The 15,627-nt window shown below is 39.6% G+C and overlaps 1 protein-coding gene across 3 annotated transcripts in view; it reads right to left on the reverse strand.

The window, feature by feature from the left end:
* DCBLD2 (discoidin, CUB and LCCL domain containing 2) overlaps positions 1 to 15,627 on the reverse strand; it is a 54,024-nt gene that overhangs the window by 8,297 nt on the left and 30,100 nt on the right. For 2 of the 3 annotated variants that reach the window (XM_053971115.1, XM_053971113.1), the window contains 6 exons: positions 12,062 to 12,209; positions 11,502 to 11,672; positions 10,420 to 10,513; positions 9,991 to 10,040; positions 8,979 to 9,116; positions 3,879 to 7,928 (listed from right to left, as the gene is read on the reverse strand). In XM_053971115.1, the coding sequence (XP_053827090.1) occupies positions 7,486 to 7,928; positions 8,979 to 9,116; positions 9,991 to 10,040; positions 10,420 to 10,513; positions 11,502 to 11,672; positions 12,062 to 12,209 (1,044 nt within the window). In that variant the 3' untranslated portion in view covers positions 3,879 to 7,485. Of the gene's footprint in view, positions 1 to 3,878; positions 7,929 to 8,978; positions 9,117 to 9,990; positions 10,041 to 10,419; positions 10,514 to 11,501; positions 11,673 to 12,061; positions 12,210 to 15,627 lie in introns of those variants that run through there. The other variant, XM_053971114.1, reaches the window with a different exon arrangement.

Below are 15,627 nucleotides of genomic sequence, written 5' to 3' on the forward strand. Positions count from 1 at the left end.
TGGGAAAAATGCTGTTAGGAACTGGAATTTTGTTGGGTCTTTTTCCTTCACATCGAAGTTGAAATTAAAGTTGGAGTTAAATTTTGATCCCATTTAATTTTGAGAAACAAGGATAACTGTTGAAGTAACATTGCACAAAGTTGCCTTTAATAGAGATGGCTTAGAAATTTTGGGATTTTTTTTTCTATGTTTGGATATTTTGTTCTAAAATTGTGATGGTAAAACCTGAAGACAAAAGCAGAGGCTTCTTTGAAGTATTTTGTCTCAGTGTCTGGAGAATATTCTAATTTTTGTTCTGCAAATGCAATCCTGAATAAATTCCAAATATATTCCATCATGGGTGTTTTACATACACAAGTGAGTTCACACATTTGTCTGTATTTTACAGTGATGTTATTTCTGATACCGAATATTGTTTTGCGTTCACAAAAGGAGCTAAAAACAAATTCTGGATCTCGACAAGATTCCTGGGAATCAGTTTTCACTGCTGTGTCAGAAGACTGAACATCACAAACCAGCTCAGGACAGGTGCTGTTTCCACGTCTGGATAAGCTCCTGTTCAAGGTACTGCTACCTACTAGACTACAGTGAATGTAAAATATACATTCCTGATTCAGTTCCCATGCAAACTCTTAGCTTTGTCAGGGGAACTTCTGTGGGGTGAAGCTTTGAGATGGATTTCCCTGGACCTCAACTTACAGTGAGCCCCTAAAGAGAAAGATTTTTCAATTTCCAAAAGAAACGGGAACAACATAAAGAGGAGAGAATCGCAGTTAAGGCAAAACAAAGAAAGACATGCTAAACCCCACATGTTCCTGTGGTGTTGGTGTCAGCTCTGTCCTAGACCAAATGGTAGAATTTGACCTGTAGGTAATTGTAAAAGCCCTCTGTTCTTATTTTTTTTCTGGTCAGTTTCCTTTTAGTGTATTTTGAGTAACACTCCACACTGGTTTCAAACTCTTTTACAGGTACCAAGTTTTCCAGTGATGTCTGTCCATTTTTCATCTTTCCATTAAATTGAGTTTACTGCAATAGAGTGGAGCTGACTTTTAAAGTAAGGTTGGTTTCAGTCCCTTTGAATTATGAAGGAGTACAAAATATTTTTGCTTATTTTTATTTGCATCAAGTTCTTAATTACTTTCTTTATTGCCTCTTAGAGGTAATGTGCAGAATTTGTCTGCGTTTTGATCCTACACTACAAAACACAAATTTAACATACCCTCTGCTCTGTCTTCTTTGTAGCCATTCCTCACTTGCTCCTAATAATTGCTATGGAAATTTCTTCTTGTCTCTTTAGTTCACAAAATGCAAAGCAGATAGCTTTTAATGACTTTGGCAGCTAAGAAATGTTACTTAATTATTGGCACAAGGTTTACCTTTTAAACTGTTCCCTCCAAGATACTAGCCTCCACTGAAAACAGGACTGCAAAATTTTGTAGTCACTTGGCAGGTCAGGGAGTGCAACCAGCTTCTAAAACCATTAACAGGGACATATGTGTTGGGACAGTTGTTCCACTGCACTTCTCTCCTACCTGCCTCCACCTGCCTTCCTTCCCTTAGCAGATTCACGAGAAGCCTTGGCAGAGGCTGCACTTCAGTGCTTTGATGACACTGATGGCAATTAAGTTTTGATAAATCCTTTTTATTATCCTATCATGAAGGAATTGATGCTTTCTGTATTGTCTATGAGCCAAAACTAAAAAAGCACAGTCTTCAGGTGGTTTTTTTATCAAAAAAGCCCAAAAGCAGATGGCCAGGTGAAGGAAACCCAGCAGAGTGCTTCCCACTGCAGAGCAGCAGAGAGGATTCCTCTAGGAACCTTCCATTCTGCTCTAGCTGGTCAGGTATTTTGGAAAAATGTGAAAGACAAAAGCTTATATTTCTCTTCCTGTAGATTAACTGGCTGCAGTGGAGCCAGCTGAGCTCTTCTCAGAGGGGGATGTGTTTCAGTTAATTATTTTTCCTCGCCTCTGCAAGCATTTAATATCTTGGTCATCAGAAAGTTGGAAAAAAAAGGCATGTATTTCTTTGTGAGCAGGCTTAAGTGAAGCAAGTATAGGAAGAGTACAAAGAGGTTTTACATGCACAAGAGAGGATTCAGAATTTCTTCAACACATGAAAAATCACTCCCAGAATCAGCTTAGGTATTTTAGGCAAGTGTATTCATTATGCTGAAGGATGAGGAATACCACAAATCTTGCCCCACCCAGAAGATGAGCAAGACATGAGGAACTTATCATACTTGGAAGTGCCTCCTTATGAGAAACAAGATTCTAATCTTGGATATTCTTTCAGCAGAGAGATAGCTGCTCACCTCAACTGCAGGTGACTTTACTGGATGATCCAGTGCCTTCTCATCCCACATTCACAGCTGGGTGATTGTGTGGTTTTTGATGGAGGGAAAAAGAAAAAATCACTATTACTGAAGGTACAGCAGTACAGACCCTATCTTTGAATCTATTTTTGAGAGGTTATAAAGGGAAGACGTAAAAGGGCTTGAGACAGACCTATGTCTGTGACTTCTGAAAGAGTATTTTAATCCATGCTTTTCCATCATCTGGTTTAGATAGGGATCCATATACATACAGCTTTTTTTTTTTTTGAACTAATAAAACTCAGTATTTTTGCCTTGTTTCATAAAGCCTCATGTACTAGCATAGTCCAGAATGAAGGAGCCTTCCTGAGCAGATTTTGGCACTCAGTCTGTTGTTGCCAAAAGCTGTTTTTGGAGAGCTAAAATCTCATGAAGTTGCAGCATGTTCAGGAGCAAGGCAAGTGATCTGCAGGCACTTAGAAAATTATTTAAGATTTCACAGTCTATAAATAATTTTTATGTATTGTGGCCTGCAGCCATCCACCTTGTCCTTCAGCTGCATCCTGACCAGCTTGGACTCTGTCTTGAATCAAGCACATACAAAGGTAAAAAAGCTAAAAAATCATAACATTATTTGATTTTGGTTTTAGGGAGACTCTGATTGTGCTGTAATTTGATAATACAGTTGTGGGTGTGGTTGCTCTAGCTCAGGTCAGCTTGCAGACAGGACACTTAAAAGCTGTTCTAATCTTCTGATATTTAAACATGAATATAAGTAGGAGTCCTTCATCCAGTTCATGTGCAATACTGTCATTACATGTGCAAAAAAATTGTTTCCTTTCCTTTTCCAAGGCACCAGAGACAGCCTCGGTATGAACTTCTGGCTATGCAGAAGTTTCTAACACTAGTCTCAAGTTTTATATCCCTTTTTAGACCAGAATTTTGTTACTGATCATGTGGTTTCATAAAAGTGACAGCTGTGCATCTCTCCAAGTTGAGCCACACTACATTTGATTACATTATCAACAATTGTTTTAATTCTTACCTAAGGAACAGACAACTCATAAAGCCGACTGACACTGGACTAGCACGTGCAGTAGAATTCCTCAGTGCTTATCTTCCCACCTGTTTTAATTGTGTGCATTTCTTTGATGTTTTAAGAGACATTTGAAGTGCCTGGTAGAGCAACAGGAGTTTCTTCCAGCTTGCAACGAGACATTGTTCAACTCCCACTACACTGACTCATAAAAGAGTAATTAATTATGACTGAGTTCTTTGTATGAGGCACTGCAGTGCTGGAATTCATATGAAGAGGAGGAAAAAGCATAAGCAGCATCAGCTTTACTCAGTAACTGGCAATAGCCATGGTCTGGTTGAAGACTGAACTAGCAGCCGCTCCAGCAGTGCAGAGGGCTTGTGCTAACTGGGGACAGAACCAGCCTACCTGCTGCCAGGAAACTCTTGGAGACTGGGCATGACCCCGTGTAACTCACAAATAACCCTGGAATTTCCATACTGCAGATGAATTAGATACAAGGTAGGTGTTAACTGCAAACATACTGAGTAATAGGTATGTACAATTTATTTAAAATACTTTTTAACATATAAACCCACCTCACTATTTATACAGTCTAAGTCCTAGCAACATATACAAATACTGAGCAACTACAATACATGCTGAGGTAAGAACATACATTCTGGGAGAATACTCAAGCCAAACAAGATTGAAATACATTTTATATACATGTCTTCACATATAAGAGAGACCCATGAAATGTACCTTTGCTTTATTGTACAGGGAAATTCTAGTCTTAGTGTCATGCAATTTAAACCCAACTGTTACATGTTCAAATGTATCTTAGCCCTAGCAGAAAACATGTCCAAAGTCTGAAGCAAGAGCAAAGCCTGGGACCAAATTCCTTCCAAAAAGGGGCTTAAATTTAAAAAACACCAATTTCTTTAACATGCTCCTCAAATAATGAAGTTGCCCTATGAAGTTGCCCAAATGAAGTTTGCTAAAAAAGAACCCACTGTAGAGAAATACAGTGGGTATTACAGTGGGAAATAGCTTAATTCTTACACCACCTTAGCCTTCAGCTATCCACAGTTCTACCATTCCTGGGGTCTGCAGTAAAAATTAATTCCTGGTATGTTATTTATACTGACATCACTTAATTTTTATGGTAGATTATTTTTTTTAAGCCTAAACTGGTACAGGTTGAGAATGGAGAGGATTCTTAACTTGGCTATAGCTGTATTGTCACATCTTAGTGGAAACTAACAACTTCCTACCCCTTGCAATAAAACCAGCTCAGATACAGATAATTTCAGTCACAGTTGCTGATAGCTAGGAACAGTCACTTACCTGTTTAAGCAAAACTATGAAGATTGCAGACAGTTCTGTCAGTCAGAAAAAGTTGCAGTAACATAAAAGTACAATCATAGGCAGGAATTTGCTGTTCACAAATGCGTCTTATTTACCATCCTTACATTCACATTTAGGCTTAAGACACCAAACTCTTAAACAAATAATTAAAAAATGTCATTCTCAATGAATGAGAATGAATGATCAGAAATTACATAACTGGGCTTTAAGGTAGCACAGAGAATATTCAGCATCTTTCTTGGTGACAGGGACAGTGGGAATGAGCACATCCTCAGTGAGTTTGCCCACAGCACCAAGCTGTGAGGTGCAGTCAACATGCTGGAGGGAAGGGATGCCATCCAGAGGGACTGGACAGCCCTGAGAGCTGGCACCTCCTGGAGTTGAACAAGGCATTGTCACCTGGATCAGGGCAATCCCAGGCTCACAGACAGGTTGGGCAGAGAAGTGACTGAGAGGAGCCCTGCAGAGAAGGACTGAGGGGTGATGGTTGATGAAAAATTCAACATGAGCCAGCAATGTGCTCTCACAGCCCAGAAAGCCAATGGGATCCTGGGCTGCATCAAAAGGAGCATGGCCAGAAGGGTGAGGGATTCTCCTCTGCTCAGGTGAAACCGTACCTGCAGTGCTGCATCCAGCTCTGGTGCCCCCAGTATAAGAAGGACATGGAACTGCTGGAGCAAGTGCAGAGAAGGCCACGAGGCTGGTAAGAGGGTGGGAGCACCTCCCCTGTGGAGACAGGCTGGGAAGGCTGGGGATGTTCAGCCTGGAGAAGAAGAGGTTGTGTGGAAACCTCATTACAACCTTCCAGTGTCTGAAGGGACCCATAGGGAAGCTGGAGAGGGACTCCTTGTCAGGAACTGCACTGACGCAACATGGGGAAATGAGTAGAGAGTGAAAGAGGGGAAGTATAGGTTAGATAAAAGGAAGAAATTCTTTACTGTGAGGATGGTGAGACACTGGTTGCTCAAAGAAATTATAGATACCCCATCCCTGGAAGTATTCAAGGCCAGGTTCAATGGAGCTCTAATAGAAGATGTCCCTGCCCATGGCAGGAGATGATCTTTAAGGTCCCTTCCAACTCCAGCCATTCTATGATTCTATGTAATACCATATTTTAGATGCTGAACAGGCCACAAGTGATTTTTGACTCAAATTTATATACAGCCCCTGTGCAAACAGATTTTCAGGGGTAAGTGAGGATGATGTACTGGTGTTAAGGCATGGTGGCAGCCCCTTGAACAGCACTGCAGCTTCCATTCAGATGTTGTCCATGGCATTTAAGGACCTGGGCAGTAAACGAGGCTTTGAATTGCATCACAAACAGTAACCCCTGAAGCCCATAAAATGGGCTACTGTGTAGGGAGGGAGTCCACATGTACAAATTCCAATAGTGCTGTTAGAATAAAAATACAGCATTTTTGTAGAGGGGTTTTCTCCTACTTAGGTAAGAAAGCTGTGCTTTTTTTTCTAACAAGATAAAAAATGGCAATTATGCCATTCAGACTGTTTTCATTTTGTGATTACCTAGCAAAAATGAGTCAACATTACCCCAGTAAATGACTGGCTGCAATGTTTTCATAGTATAGAACACTGGAACATTCAAAGGATGGAAATTTCAATAAATAAGTCTGAAATGGACACTCTTTGGAATAGTACTGGTTCTTTTGCAAAGGTTTTGGAATCTTTCACGCTTCTAATAAGAACAATCATAAAAAAGCCCTAAGGCTAAATTTGGCAGTTGTGCTAAAATGTACCATAGGTGCTAAATGCATGTCTAACACAAACTGTGCACCATTAGAATATCTGTGTGCTTCCTTAAGCACTCACAAAAGTATGTACAAATCTGTTTTTGTAAGCTCACACCTGAACACAGAATAATGGACACTCTGGGGGAGGGCAGGGCAGGGCCTTTCTCAATTCAAGTCACCTCCAAGACCTGAATGCTTCTTGCACTGAGCATCAGGGAAGTCTGACCTGGAGGCAGATGATATTCAAGTGGCCCTCAGAGGCATAGGGAATAATGTGAAAGCAGTGGCCAGGTAGTTTACTTGTGTCAGTCTGTGCCTCCTGGATCCCTAGCAAGGAATATGACTGAGTGGCTTAAGGAAAGGAGGCAGAAAAAAGATTATACAAGACAGCAGCTTCTAGTTTTGGAAGGCTAACCTAACCAAAAAGGCAGAAACCTTCTGAGGAACACACAGCTGAAAATTGCCAATTCTGTTAACAAAAGCTGAAATAATGTAATTCAGAATCAAAACTATTTTATGCCATGAAGCTAAAGGGATTTTTGCCATCAGTCCTGATAGCAGCTTGTTAAGTCCAAAGTTGTGCAGACATTTTACAATAAAAGAAGAATTTTAGAAGCTGTAGTGCTTGCACAGAAATTAAGAGCTTTAGGTATTGAGATGGGTTTTCCCCCCCCAAAAATAGTACCATTAGGAAGAAATAACTGGCTCTTCTACTTAAACTGTTTCTCCCAATTTATCACTCACATCTATGAATTACTGGAGCTAATCATGAAGAGTTCTTCTCTCATGTCTGACAGACAATTGTACAGTAGTAATAAAGAAGTCCACGGTTTTGCAGGAGACAAGCTGTTAATTGTCATACAGATTAAGGAAAAGTAGAATTACTGTTTTCCCAGATCTCCCATACCACATCTTTTGGTTCAATGTTGTATTATTTAAGACTAACAATACCAAAACAATGGAATTAAAAAAGTGAAACTGCAAGCTTTATGGAACTGGCTTTTAGAAACAAGCCATCATTCTACCTTACTCAAGAGCTAACTTTGTTCATCCTTACTCACAGTGGGATGGGCCACGCTCTGTGGCACCTGGTACACAAGTTGGTCAGCACTGCCCGGCCCCGGCTGCCCCTTTGGTATATCGTACAGTGCCTGTGCTGAGGATGCACTGTCTGTCCTGGCTAACAGTTTATTGCACGTTCCAACCAGTGGAGGAGCTTGATTTCCTGCAGCTTTGAAGGTGGAAATGTAAGGAGCACCAAGAGGTGTGCTGGGATGGCTGGACATGTCCATGATTATCGGAGTCGCGTACTCGGGTCTGGTTATGGGCAGTGGCTCAGCATAGGCGTGGCAAACTCCTTGGATGGGGGAATTGTAAGGGTCCAAGTCAGCATAACTGGCTTCTTTTCCTTCCTCTGGTTTGAAGGTTGATCTCTGGTGAAGCATGCCCACTATTCCCCCTACCAGGGGCTGAGCATATTCTGTTACAAGCACCAACAAAACATAAACACACTTACTGGGTTGTTTTACAGAGGCATCACATTAAATACAGCCTGTCAATAGTCTCCCACAGATCACTATCCTACATCAAACCAGTGATCCGTTGCTGTCCACCACTGCCAATTGCTTTGGGAAAGGATTCCTTTCCACCCAATAGGTGGTGAAGCCATTGAGATAGCCAAAACCAAAACATCCCATTTCTCAGCTTTATACTTCTTCCCAGATGGGCTGCAACTTCCCATGCTGCAAATCTGCCCGAAAACGAAGCTGATTGAAATGTTCTTCTCTTTACATTAGATTTATATAAAATTATTCTGCCTGGATCTGAATGAAAAGTGGTCCTTGGGGTAGAGGGTTTGTCCTTTGACGGGGGAAGCCTGCATGTAGTCTGAGATGTTTTAGCTCAACAGATAATCTGAGTTACAAAAGCTGGAGGTGAAAAGTCTGCCTAGCTGGGTAAAAACAGACAAGCAGCCAAACAAGAAATCTAATTCTGCCTGCAGAGAAGCCGTAATTCCTGCACATCTGCCCAACTCTCCCATCACCAGGTAAGTGCAGAACCAAAGGCACAGTCAGTTATCATCCTCCCATGCCTGGCTCACCAGGGAAAGGGCATGTGCCACTATCCATAAACCCTCCTTTTCCAGATCCCAAGTATGATTTAATCCATATAAGTGAGGGTAGGGAATCAAGTGCCACATTTCTGATTTGTGCATAAAAATATTGTGATGAAATTATTTCAAGTGCATGAAAATATAACCAGAAGAATTTTCACCCTTTATGAGGTTTAAAAACAAGTAAAGAACCTTTCAGTAACTGCATTAACTTGGGCAAGTGTCTATCTATAGCACATGAAATGAGAGAACATACACAAAAAAGCCTGCATTTTAAGAGATATTCCTATCCACAGAACTACGCATTTCTATTCTGTTCCCCTCCAAAACCAGGAAATAACTAAATGTAGCCAGATTCCTTACATTTTTTGGCATGTCATTCATATACATATATATAAAACATGGCCCACAAAGTACCTGCAGACTCTGTTTGCAACATTGTTGGGACTTCTCTTGGTCTTAGGTGACTGATTTCACTGCTGCTGTAGCGTACAGGAGTTTCTTCATGTTCTGCTGATTTGGTTGGGAAAAACTGCTTCATCCCTTTCCACCATCCTTCACATGGATTAAAAAAAAAGCAAAAAAAAACCACCCAAGATTGCATATATACTGTGTTTTAAGCTACTAAAATATTTTTCAGCACAGCTTGTATTTTGTTGAAGCAGGTAAAAGAACTCAATTATCACTATTTTGAGTAATACCCTAAAACGTCAGAGCTGTGAGCTATCACAGACATGTAGCAAATGAAAGTGATTAAAAGGTTCCTTTTCTAAAGGGTAAGACATATTTAAGACTACCAGTGAGCAGACACTGGGTGTGCAAGTTTTCAACAGAGGCCAGAGAAGCGAAGCACAGTCACACAGCAGTACCAACCCAACTGCTACAGCTGCCCTTTGCATCTGGGGCACAGGTGGTTGGTTTCAGGACCATTGCAAAGAGTTGCATGGTGCAATTGTCTGATCTTAAGTTTATGAGGCACAAGACAGTTGGATAGAAGATATACCTAAATCCCACATGCTTACTAGTGCAATGAAAACAACATTTTTGAGCCAACTTATATACTAAGATGAAAGATTTTCTTCCAGGACAAAAAAGTACCAAATAAATGGCTATCAAACGTATAGAGACATTCTTTACAAATTAATTTTCCCCCTCATAATATAATTAAAAGGTTTTCTATTTTGTTCACAAAAAGCCCTGAAGTGGTCAGATCTATTAGGAGACATGACATTTACTATTTCTGAAAAAAAGAAATCAGAGAAAGAAGCAGTACTTAATATAAGTTGGTCCAAAAAAGAAATTCAGTTTGCTACGCCTCCCTCAGTTAGCACTGGAGAAGCTTCTGCTAGTGGAAACTGTACCTGCAATCTGAAATACACATTGAACAAAAAAACACTGTGCAAATGGTTTCATAGAACCATTTTGTTACCTGCACGATCCCAGTAAGGTAGATCGTATGTGCCCTCAGTTTTTTTCTTGCTGTAAAAAAAAAAAAAAAAAGAGAAAAGAAGGGTTATTTTAACTAGTCTGCTTATCAAAAGATGCATTAATTAATGCTCAGCAACTATCACCTTGGCTGTAACTGGTGATCAAATTTAACGTATAAGCACCAGTAACCTGGCTTGCTATCACCAGTCTACTGCTACCAGAGAAGCCAGTTTTCCATCAAAGCACTTCCAATGAAAAGTTACAAAATGCTGTTTTGTCCTCGCAAGTCAAGTGAATTTTTTCTCAGAAAGAATGCAATTCTTCCCACAAGTGCAGACCACAGAGTTCCCACAGCAATACATGCAGCATTTCATTCCCACACACCAGGCTAACATTCATTTAAAGCACTTTCATCCATCTATTCATTTACCGGTTTCTCCAATGCCACACACAAACTAAGGTAAGAATCAGAGTAGTGAAGACCATCACCAGCACTGGAACCAGAACTGCTGCCAATGCCACATCTGAAAGCCATTAAATTAAGTGGTGTCAGACAGAAAGAGTTTCTCATAAATCAGTTTTTGATTTGAAAATTACTTGGGTAGAGCACACAGTTTTCACATTTAGTGTCTATCACACCAGATCCCCCAGCTAAGCTACATTGCTGGATGCTCCCACAGCACGAACTTCAATTAACATCTGGCTCTTCTACATGCATGCAGAGCTGGTGGTTTTTGCAGGGGTTTTCACCAAAATTGACCAGTTTGTTTTAATATATGGTTTTTCTGTTACAATACAATACAATACAATGTATTCTATTATTTCTGCAAAAAATCCCTTAGTGCCACCATGTAAGTTCAAACCTCCTTTAAGAAGTAAATTCCACAGTACCTTAACAGTTAATCCCAATCAGTCTGTCCTGGGTCTGTGTGATCCCGTCCCCTGCCATCCAAAGGACACTTCAGCAGTGCCCACATCTGCAGTGACTTTGCTCCCTTTTCTGACCATTTTCTTTGATAAACAAAATTATTATACCAGGTGACATTTTTCAAATTTCATGTCAAAAAAAACTGCTCCAGAAAAGATTTGCTGTATCAAAGGTGTTTTGTTCTAAGAAAGTATTAAATAAAGCAGTTACACCTGATTAATTCAGAAGGGAAATCCAAGTTACAATTTCTCCTTCTGACAAAGTTTATTCAGTGATTAAAAGCTGAACGCTGTTTGAACAAGTTCTGGAAGATGGAACTATTATCTATCTATAAAATATATACTGTATATACCATTGTATTACATACATTACTTGGCAGATTGGTTTTGTTTCTTCATGCAGCATGCAACTGCACATCTTTTGTCATATATGTATTTAATAACTGGTAAATATTAGAAATAAAATACTGATCATCTGCTGTAATTTGTTAAGTTTTGAGAAAATTTCAACGCAGAAAGCATATTTAATATATGACAAAGCACTATAAGGAGTTCCAAACATTTCTACTCTTTAATGGTGGATACCTTTGGTTACACTTGGAGTCACTGTAGTGTTTTTTATTTCAGGTGTGAAAGTTGTTTTATCTGTCTGCAGAGAAGTCTTCACTGAATGAATGAAGTCATCCACAAAGTCAGCATTCTTCTCATCATTCTTGTTCTGAGGGGGTGCTGGCAAGGTGATTTTAGGAGCACGACCTTAAGAATAAAAGAATTTATAAGGTAAGTTCTTTGAAGTGCTAGTTTTCTGTATCTCCTTTTCAGGAGAAGACAGCTGGAACAGTTTGCAATAAAGCTTTTGTTCATGTTATATAATGAGGACCCTCCCCCAGGAATCAATGACATGGAAAGAAGTGATTGGCATCTTTTGACACACTTATTTTGTAAATTCAGTATTTTCCTGGTTAAGTGTAATAACTTCTGGATAAACTCAGAAATACCAGCTAAAGAAGGGTTATGCAGCCAAGAAGTACTTCAGACTCACTGCAATATACCCATGATATAACTTTTAACATTAGTAATTTCACTTACAACCTTAATAGTTTCACTTCTTGTCTTGCACAGTTGAAAGTTTTCAGTTGTCTTACCTATACTAAACTGACATCCTAGCAATTCTACTTTCATTGCAATTTTCTGGTGCCATTTTAAGGGGTTAATCCTAAAAAAACGTGCAATAATAGGTGGAATGAAATTATTGCGAACTTCCTGGTACAATTCAGTATTCCCTTGAAATATCTAGAAAAGAAGAGGAAAAAAAAAGAGAGAAACATTATGTTCTACAAATACAACAGCAATTGAGTAAGTACTACCAATTTTGATGTTTTACTTAGGAAGAATAAACAGTGAGGAATTCAATTCAGAACAGTGCTGCTGCCTGGACTTGTCCACTCCCTTGGCCCCATTACATTTACAACTAAATAAAACAAAAAAAGGTGTATGCACAGGTATGCGCACAGCTACACAGTTCAGAGTAAAGGTACTATGGAATATCCTACTGATGCTCCCCAGGCACAGCCTGCTGTTACACACATCTCACATGTTTATGGCACTGAGTCATTCCCACTCCTTCTTGGTATTTTACACTTACTCTTCAAATAGACATGGATAGCAAGGAGCTGTGACACTGTGCAAGCTGGAATTAAGTGGTGCTTTCACACAGCCCAGCAGTTCAGCACAGCCTGTCTGAGGATGGTATTCATTAGAAAGCACTGGGAGGCACCCTCAAGTGTGTAACCACACTGTCCTCTCGTGGCTGCTGCCTACAAGTGCTGAGACACAAACAGAAGAATTTGGGTTCAGAGTGTGAAAGCTCTCCTCAGTCTCACACTGAGCCATGAGGTTCTGCAAGAGAAGGGTGCAGACTTTGTGTGAGGGATGAGCTCAAGCTGGTCCTTCACTGCCATCCTTGCACACAAAGAACTCATCAAAATTTCACAACACACAAGAAGTCTGGCTCAAGTTTAAAAACAGTGAGCAGAGTCCCTGTGAGATTCAATGTAAGCACACTGACAGATTTACAGCCAAACATGGGTTTTTCACCCCCAAGCTGCTTAAAACAATACAGCAGCTTGGCACAGTACTCCCATCTTCCCCCTCCTTCAGGAAGACTGGTTTGGCACCATGTCTTTTGGTAGGAAGTGAGCTGCCTCTCCATGTTAAGTGCACAGCAGTGGGGCTTTGGGCCTATACATGCAACTCTGTGGTGCTGCTGCAACACAGGTCACTACTGGGATGACAGCAAATGAGTTCTTTCTTTTGAAGCACTGATACAGGCACTGCAAATCATGGTGGACACAATGCAAAACAGAATTATGGCACTTGCCTGAAAAAGTCAGTATTACAAGGAGTTTTCTCCTCACTCACACCACTTAATAAGCAATAAAGCACATTCTTAAAGACAAGCACTGCATTGTGCAACAGCTGAACGTGTCTGCATAACATGGAGCAGTTAAGAGCTTTTAGCACATCTCTGATCAATACAAATGGCTGCTGTTTCAATTCTGATACACAAGAGAAGAGATTTCTGTATTGCACTGCTGAGTTTTTGAACAAAATGTCTAGAATATCCCTAGAGGCCTGAAATAATTATTCTAGGAACTATCCATTCAAAACAATGGATAGTTGTTTTGCTCTGAATTTAAGCTTGTTGTTCTTAAATATATTCAGCAGCAACAAATGAAGACACAGTAAATGTGGGGGCAAGCCTATGATGTTATTTTGGAAATAAATTAATAACACCAAGTAGTTGAAGTTCATGTGCCCACAGCAGACTGGGTTCCAATTTACAACCACTTTTCCCTTACTACTTTTTTTTTTTTTAATGACAGGCTTGTAGCTACAGATCTCATCAATGAATTTTTTGTTTTGGTAAGGATGCAAGTGCGAAGCAAAATAGAGAGGTGACTTCCTGAGAGGATGCACCCAGCCTGAATTGCTGTACTGTATACTTGCTCATGCTGTGCCTGCCAGAGCCCAGCACCAAAAGAAGGCACATCTGGCTGCCCAAGCAACACATGCAGATGTTACAGAGCAGGGACACAGATGCCAACTCTGAAAATTGAATCTCATGTCAGGTTTTTGTAACAGCAAGGACAAAAAGAATCAACACCAACTCCTACCTTCAAGAAATATTAACAGTAAAGATTTTTACTCCAGGCTTTTATCAGTCAAGCTTTTGATGTCCAGTGTTACAGAAGTAACTTAACTTTACCTGCAACTCTGTATTTTTTGTTACCATAAATTTTGCATTAAAAAATAATTTGCTTCTGAGCTCAATACAGCACTAACTTTTTAATAAGAAATCACTCTCATTCTTTTTATTATCAAACTCTATCCATTTCCCTCTGTGCTGTTAAACAAAGCTTTTCCAACACTGCAACCCCCATTTGTCCTTTTTCCCCAATTCAAGCATTTACTCTTTTTTTAATCCATTATAAGCTAAGAAAAGTTTTTCTTGAGTACTACCAAATCTCTAAAAGGTATTTGCAAAAACACTACAGGAAAATCTTGGAAAAGCCTCTAGTCTCCTGAAAAAAATTAGGAATTCTAAACATGTTTCAAAAAAACAGGGACTAGCACCTCCCAGCTGGTCTGGTATGTTAAAAGGGAAAAGCCTGCAAGCAGATGCATCCAAAAGCAAATCTCTATCAAGTGAGGCGACGGCAGACAGAGAGAAAATCTGCTATTTTGATGTAGAAAAAGGGAACCATTTTTTTTCTGTCATTTAACTACAGCTGCCAGCTCCTGGGTACATATGATTCTTCATGCCCTGTCCCTTAATGACACAGAGAACACAAAGAAAGATCTGTTGCCTGTAATTTCAGGCTCAACAATTTGTTTCATTTCATGAGCATGCAAGAGGAACAATGCGCTCAAATTCAAGGCAATAACTCCAAAGTTTTTAAAGAAAATTGTCAAACCAACACTGAAGCCTAAATCGAGGCAGCTTGCTGAGATCTTATTTTATGGCCAGAAGAGGGCACTCAAATCGAGCAAAATATGCTGGTTTTTCCATTTTTTTCTTGAATACTTCACACCAACAGTCACTTTAGTTCACATGTAGGCTCAGACCCAACACTAAATTCTCCTCCTCTCTTCCAAGAGTTTCCTACTGCAATTATGTTCAGTGTTCAAAAATCTCTTAATTTAACAAATTTCAGCCTTTTACTTCAAGAGGATGATATATCCTACCTTGAAATATTCTTAACCCAGAGTAAAGACAAGACCAAGGACAGCCAAAGTCACCATCCTTAAAACCTGTTTCTAAAAAACTACCAGACTAGTAGTTACAGTTACATGTGCTTAATACCACAGGCCTAAGATAAATTACATCCAAGGATTTTAAGAAAAAGAAGGAAAATCTAGTTCTAGTCACATTACTAAAAATCTTGTCATTTCTTTAATAAAATCTGATCTGAACCACTGGAAAGACATGAATTTTCTTATTTTTACTGTCTATTAAATATTGCAGAGCTGTAAACATGGGAAAATAAGATTATCTTGCTGCTAACATTAGGGAGTTTTTCTGTATAGCAAAACATTTGCAATCTGAACATACCCCTCCCTCTGCAAGGAGGGTTCTCTTATATAAGAAAATTAACAGTATTTGGTTAAAAACTAAGATTGACAGAAACATTAGAAAACATAAAAAATT

Source organism: Vidua macroura, chromosome 2 (assembly GCF_024509145.1).
Source record: "Vidua macroura isolate BioBank_ID:100142 chromosome 2, ASM2450914v1, whole genome shotgun sequence".
Classification (NCBI taxonomy): domain Eukaryota; kingdom Metazoa; phylum Chordata; class Aves; order Passeriformes; family Viduidae; genus Vidua; species Vidua macroura.